The 18,290-nt window shown below is 37.8% G+C and overlaps 1 protein-coding gene across 2 annotated transcripts; it reads right to left on the bottom strand.

The window, feature by feature from the left end:
- Positions 1-9,295: 9,295 nt before the first annotated feature.
- ALG10B (ALG10 alpha-1,2-glucosyltransferase B) lies at positions 9,296-17,941 on the bottom strand. Of its 2 annotated transcripts, none has more exons than XM_001169000.7 (3): positions 17,583-17,941; positions 16,189-16,386; positions 9,296-14,484 (listed from the first exon to the last, which is right to left on the bottom strand). In XM_001169000.7, the coding sequence occupies exons 1-3, from the start codon at positions 17,751-17,753 to the stop codon at positions 13,432-13,434; spliced, it is 1,422 nt and encodes a 473-aa protein (XP_001169000.1). In that variant the 5' UTR covers positions 17,754-17,941; the 3' UTR covers positions 9,296-13,431. The 2 variants fall into 2 exon arrangements, with proteins under 2 accessions (XP_001169000.1, XP_009423875.1); XM_009425600.5 differs by having other exon boundaries at positions 17,609-17,900.
- Positions 17,942-18,290: the final 349 nt, after the last annotated feature.

Here is an 18,290-nt window from a genome sequence, read left to right on the forward strand (position 1 = left end):
AAAAATTGACTAGCATCTGTGACATTATGAAGGTAAGTAAAATGGTACCAAGTTCCTGTCAGACTAATAACTGGAAAAGATGTCCAGGAGTGCCACCTTGAGAGAAAATTTAAGACAATGCATTTTGAAAACAAAATTGGCATAAAGGGTTTCAATGTTGCTCATCACAGTTACCCCAACTAAAGGACATCACTGTAAATTTTTATAGTACAAGTGAAGAGATAAGCATGGTCTTTCAACTCAGATCCTATTATATTCTTCTGTCTTTTCGTATCAGTATTCCACATGTATTTCATTCCAATGTGCCTCTTGGATATTATTTTAATGGAGAAAGGTATTCTTAGAGTCATTGGTATGTGAAGAAAGGATTCCTCTCTTTTTTTCTACTCTTTCTGGTGGTTCCTTTCTCTGTCTTCAGTCTTCCTACTTACTCTCTTCCTTCTTTTCCTAGCAATACCCCTAAAGTTCTCATGCTCATGATCCCCAGAAATACTTGTGCTTATGTGTGGGCAGGCAGTGTGTGGGTATGTGTGGGGGATATGGTTGGAGAGCTGGAGGGAATAGAATAAGACATTCTCATATGCTTTTATAATATTAATAACCAATTAGCTTTAATGTGTTACTTTTCCTTGCATTTCCTGCATTTTATGATACATTTCCCTGCATTTCAAAGAACAAAATTTATGACCAAGACATAGATTTCTAGATGTGGCTAAGTAAAAACTACTGACTTAGATCAAGATCATCCCCTCCCATGGTTCTCCACAGCCCAGGGCCTGTTTATACCTCTGAAACCTTACAATGTATTTGGCCCAAAGACCCAATGTATACATTACACACACACACACACACACACACACACACACACACAGAGTGAAGATTCTAGGTCAAGCTAGGTTTCATCTAAATTTGATTTTTTCACTAGACCTTTAGAGAGTGATAGGGTTGCAAGGAAAATATAAAAATTACAAAGAACAGTACTTACTGAGAAAGACTGATAGGGTACCTGTTACAGCTCATGAAACGTTTCTCTTAAGACTGTATCTCTCCTCCTGGCTTCAAACCCTTTCAGGTCAAATATTTTAGGGAGGTCTCTGAAACTCCTCATGTTTCTGATGGAGAGCAACCTTCTCTCTGGCTTCTGCATCACTTACAACAGGATCTACAGGAGAGTGGAGGGCCTGTCTCACAGAGCCATTCTTCTGGTGCGAACTGAAACCTGGCTATCGAATCTAAATAACTATGTTTCTCTCCACACCCATTTATCTGTGGGTCTCTGTGTGGGACATATGCTTTCCTTGCTCCTCACTGTATACAGCAGAGCACTGTTCTTACTTTCTTCCTAAAAATAACCTCAGTTCTTTGGATGCACAGGCCATCAGATGATGCAAGTTTAGCAGGAATCAGTATAGCGCCCTGGTTAAGAGGGCATGTTCTGGAGCCGCATTTCCTGTTTGTAAACTATTTCAATTCCCTATGACTTATTTTCCTTGTCAGTAAAAATGGGGATCATAATAGCATTTGCCTTAGGGCATCTCTATGAGGCTTAAATAAATTCATGTTCAATATTTAGACTGGTGCCTGTCACATAGCACTGCATAAGTGTTGGCCACTGTCACCACCTGCTTCTCAGCCATATGGTTTGCATCACATTATTCTGCCTGAAATGCTTTCTGCAGTGTCTCCACAGGTTTCCATACAAATAATCTCCAATGTGAATTTCTCCATGAAGTATGTCTTTGTCCCTTCAGTCAGATGTGATTTCTATTCTCATGTAAACACCCTAGCTCTTATATTCCTCCTCAGTGATAATCATATTGTACTTTGCGTTAGTTAGCCCCCATTAGGTGAGTTCATCTTGTCTAGAGTAGGTCACTTTTGCATTTCTTGATACCGTTTTTTTCACACAAGGTTCCATCAAGTTGTCATTGCATTTAATAACAAATACTACGACAAACTTTGTTAGAGGACCATATTAGAAGGTGATATGGTTTGGCTGTGTCCTCAACCAAATCTCATCTTGAATTTTAGCTCCCATAATTCCCAGGTGTCATGGGAGGGACCCAGGGGGAGGTAACTAAATCATGGGGGCGGGTCGTTCCCATACTCACTCCTAGTAGTGAGTAAGTCTCACGAGAGCCGATTGTTTTATAAATGGGAGTTGTCCTGTGTAAGCATTCTCTTTGCCTGCCACCATGTAAAATGTGACTTTGCTCCTCCTTCACCTTCCGCCATGATTGTGAGGCCTCCGCAGCCATGTGGACCTGTGAGTTGATCAAACCTCTTTCCTTTATAAATTACCCAGTCTCGGGTATGTCGTTATTGGCAGCATGAGAATGGGCTAATACAGAAGTCCATATTCCAAAAACTTACTGTTGCCACCTAAACTATTTTCAGGAATTCTCCCTTTTAGTTTCACAAAACCAAAAATAACACCCACAACTTCCTTATCTAATAAACAGAAAGACTACACATAACACATGTTAACTACAATCAAGACAAGGTTCCTAGGCAGGTCATGGTAGAGGAGCTTTTATTATATTAGCTTTCCAGTAGATTGACTCATTTAAAAAGGGAAAAAATCTTTTTGGACACACTGAAGAGTAAACAAAAGAAGGCAGGAACTGGATGGACTCAGTTGAAAGATCTCACTGGGTGAGATCCATGTTTATATGGCTTTTCCCCCAGAGGGCACACCCTAGTTAGAAAGGTGCAGTATGATTGGTTTGAGGTGTGAAAGGATGGAACTCAGGACTGCTAGAGTAGCTGTAATTAGGAGACATCTCAGAAAAGAGGGAGTCACAGAAGAAGGGAATCCCAAAATCTGTGTATAAGTCCTGGGCTGACCTCTGAGCTGCATATGATAAGAGAAACTCGAAGACACCCAATGGAAAGTAAGAGCTGGAAGTCTGCAAACACAGAGTAGGGACCACTTTCTTTTTTTTCACCACAAGACCCAAAGACTGGGGCTTGAACCCTGCCAAGTTAGATGTGTTTGGTAAATACTCTGAGCTTCCTACAAGACCTAGCCTAAAAAAGAAACCCAAGCCCCAACAAGTTCAAGGTGATCAGCCAGTAATTTAACTGCTTTCTATTATTATGAGAATAAAAGGAAGATTATACAGACACCCAGGCTAGTTATGAGCACACATCACAGGTATTTAAAAAGATTTGGTTCTATTTTAAAATGACTAATAAAGCTTAGCATTAGGGAGGTGGTAGACAGGGGGAAATGGCTAACAGGACAGTGTGAGGGAAATACAAAGCTTCTAATACTTGGTTTAGGATAAGAAAATGTGTTAAATAGACACAACTCCCTCTCCCTCTCCCTCTCCCCACGGTCTCCCTCTCCCTCTCCCTCTTTCCACGGTCTCCCTCTGATGCCCAGCCGAAGCTGGACTGTACTGCCGCCATCTCTGCTCACTGCAACCTCCCTGCCTGATTCTCCTGCCTCAACCTGCCGAGTGCCTGCGATTGCAGGCGTGCGCCGCCACGCCTGACTGGTTTTCGTATTTTTTTGGTGGAGACAGGGTTTCGCTGTGTTGGCCGGGCTGGTCTCCAGCTCCTATCCGGGAGTGATCTGCCAGCCTCAGCCTCCCAAGGTGCCGGGATTGCAGATGGAGTCTCGTTCACTCAGTGCTCAATGTTGCCCAGGCTGGAGTGCAGTGGTGTGATCTCGGCTCACTACCACCTCCACCTCCCAGCCGCCTGCCTTGGCCTCCCAAAGTGCCGAGATTGCAGCCTCTGCCTGGCCGCCACCCCGTCTGGGAAGTGAGGAGCGTCTCTGCCTGGCCACCCATCGTCTGGGATGTGAGGAGCCCCTCTGCCCGGCTGCCCAGTCTGGGAAGTGAGGAGCGCCTCTTCCCGGCCGCCATCCCGTCTAGGAAGTGAGGAGCATATCTGCCCGGCCGCCCATTGTATGAGACGTAGGGAGCACCTCTTCCCCGCCGCCCCGTCTGGGAAGTGAGGAGCGCCTCTGCCCGGCCGCGACCCCGTCTGGGAGGTGAGGAGTGTCTCTGGCCGGCTGCCCCGTCTGAGAGGTGAGGAGCCCGTCCGCCCGGCAGCCGCCCCCTCTGAGAACTGAGGAGCCCCTCCGCTCGGCAGCCGCCCCATCCAGGAAGTGAGGAGCGTCTCCGCCTGGCAGCCGCCCAGTCCGGGAGGTGGGGGGTCAGCCCCCACCCGGCCAGCCACCCCGTCCGGGAGGGAGGTGGGGGGTCAGCCCCCGCCCGGCCAGCCACCCCGTCCGGGAGGGAGGTGGGGGGTCAGCCCCCACCCAGCCAGCCGCCCCGTCCGGGAGGGAGGTGGGGGGTCAGCCCCCGCCCAGCCAGCCGCCCCATCCGGGAGGTGGGGGGCGCCTCTGCCCAGCCGCCCCTTCTGGGAAGTGAGGAGCCCCTCTGCCCGGCCGCCACCCAGTCTGGGAGGTGTACCCAACAGCTCATTGAGAACGGGCCATGATGACGATGGCGGTTTTGTTGAATAGAAAAGGGGGAAATGTGGGGAAAAGATAGAGAAATCAGATTGTTGCTGTGTCTGTGTAGAAAGAAGTAGACATAGTGGACTCCATTTTGTTCTGTACTAAGAAAAATTCTTCTGCCTTGGGATGCTGTTGATCTATGACCTTACCCCCAACCCGGTGCTCTCTGAAACATGTGCTGTGTCCACTCAGGGTTAAATGGATTAAGGGCGGTGCAAGATGTGCTTTGTTAAACAGATGCTTGAAGGCAGCATGCTCTTAAGACTCATCACCACTCCCTAATCTCAAGTACCCAGGGACACAAACACTGCGGAAGGCCCCAGGGTCCTCTGCCTAGGAAAACCAGAGACCTTTGTTCACTTGTTTATCTGCTGACCTTCCCTCCACTATTGTCCTATGACCCTGCCAAATCCCCCTCTGCAAGAAACACCCAAGAATGATCAATAAAAAAAAAAAAAGACACAACACATTATAAAATATTATCAAACATGAATTTATTTAGAAACAAAATAAAAACATGCTATTTGAACAAACTTTTTTATGAAGAATAAGTTGACTGAAAAGCAGTTTTAAATAACATCAACTCACAAATGACTTTTAGAAGCCAAATAAACATTTCCATTTTAGAGAATAGTATGTAATACATAACTTAAAAGCATATAGAACACATATTCCTACATTCTTAAAAATAAGAGATTGTGATTCCACAGAGAATTTTTCAAATATCTAAAGTATGTCCTGTTAAACCAACAATTTGCTTCCAAACAGGAGTCTCTTTTGAGAAGCTAAATATTAATTTTCAAACAACTATTTCTCCATTTGTTAACTGGAATCATTCATATTAAAACAAAGGTCTTTATGTCAATGTATGTTAATATGGCTGAAGGCTCCAGCCCTGAGTTATTTTGTTTTTTACTTCCTTAAATTCATAATTACAACATATATCAATTTGAGGTATGATGACAAAAACAGAAACAAAAGACACAATGGTAGATGAGAATCTATCTCCCTGTGGAAGAGGCAAAATTAGTGTGGACCTCATTTTTCTGACCTATAAAACTAGGAAGTATAATCACATTACTTGCGACAATTTTTCCTTCTAAAATGCCATGAATTTGAAGGTAGACTTCATGCCTTTCTCCATCATAACAATAGAGTTAAGAATATTGATTTTGGAGTCAGGCTGCCTGGTTACGAATCCCAGCTCAGACAGTTATTTTGTAATCTTGGAAAAAATACTTCACCTCTCTATACTAAGTTTCCCCATGTGTACGGTACTGATCTCATAGAGTTGTTATGAGACTAACATGGGTAAATCACTTTATAACAGTGGCTGATACAATGTTACACGAGTTTTCAAATGAGATATCATCACTCATTGTTTGTGGGAAAAGATTCTAACTATGTCATATGAATGAAGTATGCCATATGCAAAGATCATATCATATGGGAAGATATATTAGGTTAAATTGTCTAATGATTACAAAACACAAAGTGAGGTTTTTTTTGTTTGTTTTTTTTACATTTATCTTAGCTTCATACAACGCAGGAAACATTTGAATAACATTAGATAAATAGATATAAATGATTATAAATCTTTGTGGTTTAAAACAATAAAACACTATAAAAGAGTTTAATTCAGACTAATAAAAGTTTAACTGCAACACTTGGAAATGTAGCACAATATCTCCACCTAGTGGACACCTTAAAAATTTGTACAGATAGTGCTCAGCCTTTTTTTATCACTGGCGGAAAACTTTTCAAATAGAAGTAATTTCACGAATATAGAGGGATAAAAAATAGAAAATAAGTTAAACACTATATTACCAGTGCTCCAAAACATCATCGCTAAAATACATTTTAGTAAGTTGTATAACTCAAATGTTTTTCTAAAACAGGGTGTAATAGAGTCAAATAGTAGTTTTGGTTTAGAAACTTAAAATATACCAAAGACAGCATGTAAGTCATCAGAAATACTTGACCATGACTTAGCAATTAAGTTTTAAAAATTAGCTGTAACAAAATTAAGAATTTAAAAATTACAGAGCTTTAAAGATGTCAGATACCTTTAAAAGACATTTGAACTACTTGCTATCTAACTCTTGTGTAGTATCTTTGATAAATAGAAATCTTATCTCCAATGAATGAGAATCTTACTTTTTTTCTGGGCTTGTTTCCCTAAAAAGACTAAACAATTAGAAGTTATGCTTTTCATGATTTGCAATCTAATTGTTGACCTCTGATTTACACTTCAGGCAATACAGAATTAAGTCCAATCTTTCAAATAATTATTCTTCAAGAGAGCTTATCAAGTGATAGAATTTCCACTTATCCAAATTAAATATCCCACATAATTTTAGTCATTTATCTTACAACAAAATTATAAGGAGTTATCATGTTGTTCATGCTCTTTTGAACAGTTTGTAGCATTTTTAAAAATGACTATATCCAGTACAAAAATAACACGCCATGAATGGTTTGGAAACTGCAGAGAGCAAACATGGATTTTCACCTCTCTCCCCATATACTACTTCTTTTGATTAAAAAAAAATTGAAAAAAAACTTTTCATAGTGAGGCAGAATATGACGGTCAAAAACTCACAGGCTTGGGAGTCATACCAATCTATGTTCATTTAGTGACAGTGTGGACTTTGGGCAAATCACCTGACCTGACTGACCTTCAGTTTCTTCAGCAGTCAAAGAGAAATCAACATCTACCTCATAGAAATATAAATGTAGCATCAAATGAAACAATATTTGTAAATCAGCTAGTATAATGCCTAAAACATTATAGGTTTTCAATGAATGATGGCAACCATCATTATTATTGTTACTTTTTCTCCTTTTTTCATCTTGTATATGCCATACACACACATATATGGTTCAACTAAACTGAATTAAGTTTCACTGTGAAAAACCAATACATTTAATATTTTTCTTGTTGGAAACTGGCACAGTGGCTCATTGTAAATCCCAGCACTTTGGGAGGCCAAGGTGGGAGGATCACTTGAGGCAGGTGTTTTGAGACCAGCCCACAACATAGTGACACCCTGTCTCAATTCTTACAAAAAAAAAAAGGAGAAATTATATGTATACACACACACATACATTACATATATACAAATTTGTATATATAAATACATATATATTTGTATATATAAATACATATATATTTGTATATATAAATATATATATATGTATTTTCTTTTCCTTGTTAGAAAAATACTGTATTGTCTTTTGGTCCGATGGTGATAGGCTGAGATAAAATTTAATTAACATTAAATTCATCAAAAATTTATCTCTTAAAAAAGCACAATATACAGATATTATATTGTGACAAAATTTCTTACCCTAGAAATAATTTTTCAAATCTCAAATATTAAGTATTAGTGTTGACTCATGGATATATGTTAAAAATATGTCCTCAATCTCTATTTTTATTATAATTTTCTCAGTTACACAAGTTATTGTATATTGGAAACGTCAGTTGTCAACATTAAATACATAAAAATGCCCTATATAAAAAATAATTAACAGCTATTCCTAGAGTGGTAAAATGTAGCCCAACTAAAAAAAACAAAGTATTTGTAGTTAGTTGAAATGTCTTTTACCTTTAAATTCTTTAACCTGTTATTCGTTGAAGGTTACTGATTTTTCTTATTTTAAATAAAAAGCAATTATTTTGAAATTATACCCTATTAAAGAAACTTTCCTTTAAAGTGTTATAACCTTTTAATGGTTGAAAGTTATTTGTTTTTCTTATTTTAAATAAACAGTAATTATGTTGAAATCATATCCTATCAAAGAAACAACATGTTTACAAGTAAATACATGTATAAGCATTAAATGCTAGCAGGGGTCTCCAATCTTTTGGCTTCCCTGGGCCACGCTGGAAGAACCATCTTGGGCCACACATAAAATACACGAACACTAATGATAGCTGATGAGCTAAAAAAATAAAATAAAATAAAATAAAAAATAAATAAAATAAAATAAAATAAAATCACAAAATACCTCATCATGTTTTAAGAAAGCTTACAAAATTTGTGTTGGGGCCGCATTCAAAGCCGTCCTGGGCTGCGTGTGGCCTGTGGGTTGAACAAGCTTGCACTAAGGCAAATAAAAATTGTTAACACTGGGTCAGAAAATTACACAGAAAAATGTTTAGGATGACTCTTATTATGAAACATGATTTACTTCCTAAAATTAGCCACGGTTATGTAGGATGTTTTTTCTATTCACTTCACTCTATACTAAAAACTTCATTCAGTATATATTTACTCAATATTTATCATATGACATACTTATAAATATTATGAGTATATGGCAAGAATGAATCCTTTTTAAAATAAGGTTATACACATACCAATCAGACACTGACTAGAGTTTGGACAAATACTATTCTCATTTGAAATGAGGACTAAAGACTAAACCACTTGCCTTATTGATCCCAGAGCCACAACCAAATATAAAAATCTTAACTCCCATGTTAAATGTTTTTTTCTACAAGCCCACGGTTCCTAAGTCATATTTCAATTTCCACTTAAAAATTTTCAAATTTATATCACAATTCTTACTTGCTTCACTTTTTAATGAAATTCCAATTACTTCAAAGATAATAAACGCTTGCTAACCTAATAAACACAAAATTTATTTCTTCATGTGAATAAATATTTTATTTAAAAGTGAGTCCAAAATAACAGTCCACTATTTAGGTGGTATAAATAAAAATTGTAGATCCCTTCCTCTCTCTTCTCTTCCAACAATTCTAAGGAAAATAATATCAAGCCAAGTGGCAATTAAGTTCAAACTAGAAATACATTTCATTAAGCTATGTATTTATTAGAAATAAATTACATTAGGCTATTTACACAAGTTATTTTATGACTGGCTATGCACATTTCAGAAATAACTCTAAGAAGACAAAGAAAAGGCCAGACAGCTAAAATAATTTATCTTGCCAAAATGAGATGCTAAGTTTAAACTGAGAGATGCTATCTTTCCAAATCATTTAAATACATAGTCAGACGCAGTTCAAAAGATTCCTGACTATCCATTAATGGAAAACATAAACGTTAACAAAATTCACAGCATACCTGAATCTTACTCATGCTACCTAAAGATAACATATCTCTAGAATTTCACAGAAGATAGAATCAGTTCAAAATGATGTATTACTGAACCTATAATGATTTATGGACTAGATATTTTTACGACACTTTTCAAAATAGACATACTCACAGACTTTAGATGGTAACTGTAGGGCTCCAGATGCCCTCGAGCAGGGCAATATTTTTTTCATAATCACCTAATTTTAATCAATTCAGCTAAGTCTAATGTTTAAAAATTCATGAAGAAATATCTATCTACTCAATAACTTTTGAAAACACAAACATAACTAAGAATGTTTCTAAAAGCAAGGATCTAAACACCTAAGAATGGTCTTCTCAGTTGTTTCAAGTGAATGAGTTTAGTATCATTTCTTGAACGACTAAAGGCAAAATGATCTGTTGTGCCAAGTTCTTACATAATCATTTTATCTGTTATCTATTTTGGAAAATTCACCAGCAAATGGCCATCTTTGAACTGCCTAGAAAATTTAACGAAGACATTTATCTTAAATTCGAAAGTATTGATAAGCATTCCTATTTTAAAATAATAAATAGTTGAAAATAGCACCTTTTAATACATGGCATTCTTTTCTTAAAATGCCAAGTACTATATTTTATGTATTTTATAAAAAATGTGGAAGATTAACCTGTTTCTCTCTGAATGTAGATTTTCACCAAAACATCTCTTAAAACAGCAGGGACTCAACACTTAAAAATGAACTAGAAGAGCTGGGCACAGTGGCTCACGCCTGGAATCCCAGCACTTTGGGAGGCCGAGGCAGGTGGATTACCTGAGGTCAGGAGTTCGAGACCAGCCTGGCTAACATGGTGAAACCCCGGCTCTACTAAAAATAGAAAAAATTAGCCAGGCTTGGTGGTGGGCGCCTATAATCTCAGATACTCGGGAGGCTGAGGCAGGAGAACTGCTTGAACCCAGGAGGTGGAGGTTTCAGTGAGCCAAGATCGCGCCATTGCATTCCAGCCTGGGGGACAAGAGCGAGACTTCTCCTCAAAAACAAAAACAAACAAAAAAAGATATAGAACAGTGATCCCTCCAAAGAGCAGTCTTCTTTAATTACAGGGTAGAATATTTTCCTCAATTTTGCCAGACTAGATCAGAGTGGAAGCTTCTCCTCTCAGAAGTATTCCTAAATACAAAATCCTTGCATTAATATTATCAGACAAAAAGTTACTTTCCCTAAATTACACATTCTTTTTTCAATTTTGACTTCCCGGATTTAGTTCTCCACTATAGTAAATTAATGACAAAAGTATAATTTCTTTGAGTGTCCTCTCTCATCTAATTTTTAAGAAGTCTGGGTAAAACACGTTTTTCTACAATCACTGTTATAACTAATGCCGATCTATTTTCTGAGTACTAGAGTACAACCAAAAAATGGCCTGCATTTATTACTCAAATTATACTTGTAATTTTCACCTGCACACAATTTTATATTTGTAAATGTAGACTCATCACTTAAAACTCAGAGAAGCAAAATTTGACATTGAGGGGAAAGTAATTTGTTCACTTATAGCTACTTTTAAAGTTTAGAAACATAAAATTATGTTAAAAGATGAGTTCTATTCACAATTCTAAGTTTACATGTCAAAGTTAACATACCCAAATAATACTTTCCTGTAATGGAATGACAACCCAAAAAATACACTCAAAATAATAAACACAAAATTCAAAAAGTAACACAAAATAATCCTACCCCAGCAGTTGTTCCCTGATCTACAAAGTCAGACCAAAGGATTTCTCAACTTTCTTTCAATTCTGACTTTTTTTAATAGATAATGGAATCAAACACTAGTCACCTTTAGCTTTATATTACCTAAGAAGTCACTTATTTTTTAACCTCTCAGTAAAGATACTGAGAGTTATTTAAAAGGTATCAGCTAAGATATTATCTCCTGATCCAACAATCCCACTTCTGGCTATTTATCCAGAAGATTTGAAATCCGTATGTCAAAGAGAAGTCTGCACTCTATGTTCATTGCAGACAAGTCACAATAACCAAGTGATTCGATCAACCTAAGTGTCCATCCATGGATGAATGGATAAAGAAAATGTGGCATATATATACAAAAAAATACTATTCAGCCTTTAAAAAGGAAGAAATTGTGTCATTTGCAACAATATGGATGATCGTGGAGGACATTATGGTAAGTGAAATAAGCCAAGCACAGAAAGACAAATACCACATGATCTCACTTATTTGTGTAATCTAAAACAATTAAACTCACAGAAGTAGAGAGAAGAATGACGGTTGCTAGAGGCCGGGGATGTGGGAATAGGGAGATGACAATCAAAAGATACAAAGCCTCAATTAGATAGAAGGAATATGTTTGACTTTTTTTAGATCTATTACACAACGTGGTGAATACAGCTAATAATTAAGCACTGTATGTACATTTCAATACTGTTGAGAGTACATTTCAAATGTTTTCATCACAAAATATGTCAAATATTTGAGGTGATGGATAGATTAGCTTTATTTAATCATCCCACATTATATTCAAAAATCATAATGCCACTTCGTACCTCATAAGTATATACAACTATAATTTGATATATAATAAAAAATTTTTAAAGGTAGTCTCCTAACAATCATATGAGGATTATCCTAAAATGTCCTTTAGTAACTGTCATGGACTGAAAAGTATCCCACGAAGAGACAATGTCTACTCAGAACATGTGAATACAAACTTACTTGGAACATGGGTCTTTGTAAACATAATTAAGGGTCTCCAGACACAATCACCCTAGATCAGGGTGGGCCCTACATTCAAAGACACTGTCCTTAAAAGGTAATGAAAAGACAGAGGGAAAGGCCGTGTGAACGCAGAGGCAGAGACTGGAGTGAAGATTGCTGTCTGCAATACTTAGACAAGATCTGTCCATAAGCCAAAGAACTCCAAGAATTGCAGACAGCCACAAGATATTAGGAAACAGACATAGAATGGATTCTTCCTTAGAGCCTCCAGAAGGAACCAACTCTGCTGACACTTTGATTTTAGACTTCTGGCCTCCAGACTGTGAGGAAAATTGTTGTAAGCACCCAAGTTTGTGGTCATTTGTTATGGCAGCCCTGGGAAGCTAATACAATATGTATTTCATAAGGAAATCCCCCTTTTAAAGGATTATAATCAACACAATTTGTCTTTGGCCATCATACATTTCATATTAGGAATTAGTGAAAGAGCTTCATCATTTCTGGATTGTAAACAATAACCAACAATTTGATGCCTAGACAGACATATATGAGTCTCTACTTTATCATTTACTATCTATGCATTTCTATTTTGACTTAGAATTAAAATTATATTTACTGAAATGTTAAGGAACTTTTCAGTCAAGAATATCACCTGACCATTTGTAAATATTTGCTAATACATTGTTATTAGGTTGGTAGAAAAGTAATTGTGGTTTTGCCATTACTTTCAATGGCAAAAACCACAATTACTTTTGCACTAACCTAATAGTTCTCTCTGAAGAGAATAAATTAGTTCTAGTAATATGAAGCATACCCAGTTTTAATAAACTTATACATACAAAACATTCCCAAGCTTTGTGAGGGGCCAACATTATGAGAGCGATATGAGATATCTGAAAACAATTTTATTTTCCCATTATTCAGGCTTTTGAAGCAGGTCTTAAGCTTTCTCAGTTCTTTGCCACTTAATTTCTTACATATGTTTAAAATATATATTAAAAAAACTAATGTAATTTGAGGACCACCACTGCACCTAAAAGAAATTCCATGTTTTCCACCTATTCAGTTGTTCTTTGTAGAAATGGTCTAATTATTAAGTCCATTTTTACAGTTCAAAATATCACTGATATTACCACATAAACCTTTGAATGTCCTGACTATTTGGCCACTGAAAAGTCTTGTTCAGAAAGATGTAAAAAGTTATGAAATTAACAATTGCATAGCAACTCAGTTCACAAACAAGTCTGGATGTGGGAGGCAGAGTTATGTTAAGCCTATAAATGACATAAGGTAAAATGAAGTAACGAAATTCCAGCAGTTTCTGAGGAACTATAACAACGAACAAGCATATGAAAAACATTAAATTCCAAAAAATTGACTTTGATTTCAATGAGTCAGCTATACTCCAACCAGCAAATATATAGGCTGGAACTAACAAATATTTCACAATTTCATATCTTTGAAAAACTCTTTTCCACACATAGAAAGTATAATGTCTATTGTCTGCTAGCAAGTATTTATGAGCATAAGTGAATTTCCAAACTAAAAACACAGAGACTAAGGTAACCACCAAAAACAGAATTCTACGTTTCCAAACTAAGGAAAGAAAAGTCTTAATTTTGCTAGGAGACAGGAGATGAGGAAAAGAAAAAAAGAGAGTAAATGAAAAAAAGTAGAATAGTTGAGGAAAATGAAGACAGGCTTCATGACTACTCCGATCGCCAATAACAATTCCACCATTAACTACTACAAAAGCACAAAACAGAAATCCCAGAAGGATGTAGGGCCAAGTCAAACAGAAAAGCATACTCAAGTTTTTAAAGGACATGGAATAAGCCAAAAGAAACTGAAGAATTTTTCTGAATTCTGCAAATGGTCCTTTAATAGGTGGAAGTCTGTCTTCCTTCTTTTGTAGCTCAGTTTTCCAAGCCTCAGTTAACTTTTGTGCAATGACATTTCCTGCACAGAAGGCAGCCCAGATGATATTTGTTTGCCGAAACATGAAGCCACAAAATCCAAGGAAGGCTGAAGTTTTATGATTTCCATAAAGACACATCAAATACGCAAAAAGAGTAAAAAACATAGATCCTGCTTCTGTATAATAAAGGAAGTTAAAAAAATAAAGTGTTGGAAATACTGCTAGTGTTAATGTTGACAAGACTCTCTGGATACTTGAGGCAGCCTTGGAGGAAGAAAAAACACAGATACAATTATTTTAATGATAAAAAATGCTATTTCTGCTTACCTAATGAAGAGATTTATTTAAAACTACTCAACTACTCAAACCTTATTTAAATAAAATTAATCAATATTAATCTTATCTCTGGCTTTGCAAAAACACAATAAACATTTATAAGAACACTTCCTGGTACTTTTTATTTATACCTATCAGTTTGGAGACCATGTGTATGCCAAAGCTTCTGTAGCTTAACACAATTTGAATCAGGCTATGATTAGTTAAGGAGTTACTGAGTGCAAGATACCAACTAAGTTCTGTGGGGACTATGGAGATAAATAGGACACAATGCTGGCTCCATTTCCCTGAGCTTATGTTTTAGTGCCTTCAATAAGGATTCACTTAGCCATAATCACCACTTTCCTTTAAGGAAATCCTTCATAACACTACACAAGGGAGAATGTAAACATGCATATGGTATTTATTTTACCATATCCAGAATTACTTTTTCAAGATGATATTTTCATGATGAAATAACGGTATTTTTCTGAAAAGTGAGCCAGTCTAAACTTATATATCTTATTTTGGCCTTTCTGACATGCTATTTCAGAATTTGAAAGTGTTCTTATGTTCTTGAATTGTATACTCCACTTAATCTAAATCACTAAATCAGACCATGTCATTTCCTTGATTAAAATTAAGGTCTCTCCATTACATGCTAAAGTTCAAAGTCCTCTCTGTGACATATGAGGGCATTCATGACCTACTTCTCTAGCCTTACATCCCTCTACTTTCTAATCCTGTAATTCCAAGACCAATTCCCTGCACCTCGTTGTTCAATGCCTTTCTTCCTTTGCTTATGCTATTTGTCTCCCCAGGATTAATTCCTCACCCTACACAGCCCTATCCGTTCATCAGGACTCAGCTCTGGTACCATCTTCTCTGTGAGGACTTACTGAATGCCACATACTCCTCTCCCTCCCAGAAAAGCAGTAAGTGTTCCCCTGCTCCTTCTCTGTATCCTCATAGCATCTTATGTTTACCACTCTATCATAACTGACACTACAGAAATCATCTCTTAAGGTTAAAAATAATTATTAGAGTTAATATTTACTGAGCCCTTACTGTATCTCTGGCACTATTCGAAGCATCTTCCATTTATTAAGTTTCTTTGTTCCTTTATAACAGTTCTATAAGGCAGATTCTATTGTTATTCTTATTTAACAGATGAAGACATGGAGCCACTAAGGGTTAACCTGCCCACAGTAACAAAACTGGTTAAGTGGCAGGGAGAGAATTCTAACCCAGGCAATCGACCTCCGGGGCCTGCACTATTACCACATCAAAAGTCCTCAGGTAAAGTCTGTTTTCCCTACTGAATATATACGTTTTACAAGAAAAAGACTGCCTCATTTATCTCTGTAGTCCCAGTCCCCAGCACATGGAATAAGCTCAGTAAGTATTTATTGAACTGGTTTGACTCACTTAACAAATATTTACTTTAGAGTTTACAAATAAGTTATTCAAGTATTTAAATACAAATTTATTCTAAAATGGAGGTGGAGGATTTAAATTTACCTTTACATAATATACAAAAATACAAAGTTACAAAGTGTTAAAGACATTTTTCACCAAATCTCATAAAACTAATTCATTGTAATTGTGGACCTGACTACACATAAACTTGTAATTAAGTATTTTGAAACATACCTTGTTTCTGGGTTGTACCTTGCGGAAAAGCAAATATAGTAAATAGAAGTTGCCAACACTGAAGAGAAGATTAACAAATCTGAGCATCCCAATGGAGCAGACAACATGTTCAGACCATCCAAAGATCCAAATGGCAGGTTTGACCACTCCAACTGACACCAGGTACAAGCCAGGTAATGTAGTAATCATGGGATCCCACTTTAAAATGAAAGAAAATGAAGTAAAAGCAAGAGGTAATACGAACAAGACAGACACAAATATGTCAAGCCCAAGTCTCATCTCCAGCAACAATCAGAAATTTTGAGAAGTTAGTCTATGACAAGATTAAGTAAGTCCTTGGCAGAACAGGATTAGTTTTTCTTATTTTTTGCCCCCGGACCAGCTTAGTGATGGTTCAGGTAGCAGCAACCAATAAACAACAACTTAAAATCTATTTCTATTTTCCAAGAAATGTTCTTTAAAAGCCTTTATTTTGATAAATAAACTGCAAATGCTCCAGTTTTTAAAAGCATGGAAACATTGTTTGGGACTCTAAGTTTAGGAAAACATTTGGACCACAGGCTCCCTGATGACAGCTGACATAAACTGAGACAGAAATTGTGCCAAACCCTCTGTATTGTAACATTACAATATGCCCTATAATAAAGATTATTGTCATTTTGCAGATGAGTAACCTGAATTTCTGAAACTCAGAACATCTCCAAGATCACAAAACTACTAAATCACAGCACCAAGATTTAAGATCAGATCTTTCTCTAAAACAGACTTTATATTTCTAGCCAGTACCCTATATTGTGTCACAAGAAAAGCAGGGGATGTTTATTTTGATATTTATATGTACATACTTGCACAGTCAAATATATATTCAAAAATGATGTGACTTGACTGGTTGCCAGTTTATCCAGTCAACAGACAGTTCACTAAAAATACCCAGGGAAGGAATTTGTGATGATAAATTGTCACTTTTTGGTAGCCGAAGATCCCTCCAGTCCACCCTATCCCACCCCTAAAATGCACAGTGAGGTGCTTAACAGGTGAGCTAAAGGGAAGTTTTCTGGTATTTCCAAGGAGCACCCGAATGCCTTTAATCCTGAGACAAGGAAAGACAAAGTGGGATCGATATTGTCAGCTGCCAAGAGGAGCGCTCAGTTCCCCACTAAGTATTCTCCCAGATCACTCCTTCCTGGGGAACAGATCTGCTGTTTATTCATTCATTTAATAAATATTTCACAGATCTCAGAGACAGGAACAAAAGACTATACCCAGTTTCTTTCATGTTCTGAGGCTGGGGTGGGGTGGAAAGGGACGAGTTAAGTCTAAAGATGGGAGAAGGAGCTGGGGACGCTGGGACCTTTCAGGCCTCTCCTGGGGTGGGGACAGGTTGGGCACCCCACCTGGGAAAGGGAGAAATGGCCCTCACAGTAGCGCTGCGCCTGAGGCAGGTGGAAGATCTCGTCCATGTAGGGCTCTCGCAGCGCCCGGCTGAAGGCGGAGAAGAGGAGGCAGGACACTAAAAAGGTACAGCTCAAGGCGGCCGAGAAATAGTAACCCTCTAGCTGCGCCATTCCTGCTCCCACAGCCACTGCCCAAGAACCCACTCCTGGAAAATTCTGAGCCCGGAAACCCGAGCTGGAAACTTGGGCTCGAAATGGGCGCGCTAGACAGGACTAGCAAGACGGGGCCACATCCCGGAAGGCAAAGGATGCTGGGAGAGCGCGGATCCGGAAAACAGCGTGTCGCTGTTTCCTGGAGTGACGGGTTTAGATAACGGACCGGATGATTACCCTCTCCATCACATTACCCGGGGCGCACAGTGTCAAAACTTCCGGAAAGGGCGGGTCTCGGATTTCGCGAGCGCGGGAGGGGCGTGGCTTGCTGCTTTGGAAAAAAAAAAAGCCGCTTCTTAGCTTGGATCTTTTTTCCTGCTCATTTCCATCACTTACCAGAAGGTGGCGACGTTTCCCCACGTTTCCAATTCCAAGCCCTAAAATTAACACATTTTTTCCCCCCGTTATTTCTTTTCTTTCTCTCCAGTGATCCGAATTAATTAAACCCTCAATTCCAAGACATTTCATTCCATCAACCTTGGAGTGTAGGAAGGG

The sequence above is a fragment of the Pan troglodytes genome, chromosome 10, assembly GCF_028858775.2.
Source record: "Pan troglodytes isolate AG18354 chromosome 10, NHGRI_mPanTro3-v2.0_pri, whole genome shotgun sequence".
Lineage (NCBI taxonomy): Eukaryota > Metazoa > Chordata > Mammalia > Primates > Hominidae > Pan > Pan troglodytes.

Bases quoted from the DNA above. Each gene is read 5' to 3' on its own strand.
- ALG10B (XM_001169000.7), bottom strand. From the start codon at position 17,753: ATGGCGCAGCTAGAGGGTTACTATTTCTCGGCCGCCTTGAGCTGTACC. The intron at 16,387-17,582 runs GTGGGGTGCCCA...TTCATTTTAAAG, and splicing joins GCCATTTCTCCCTTTCCCAG to TGGGATCCCATGATTACTAC. The intron at 14,485-16,188 runs GTATGTTTCAAA...TCTTCCTCCAAG, and splicing joins AGGTACAACCCAGAAACAAG to GCTGCCTCAAGTATCCAGAG.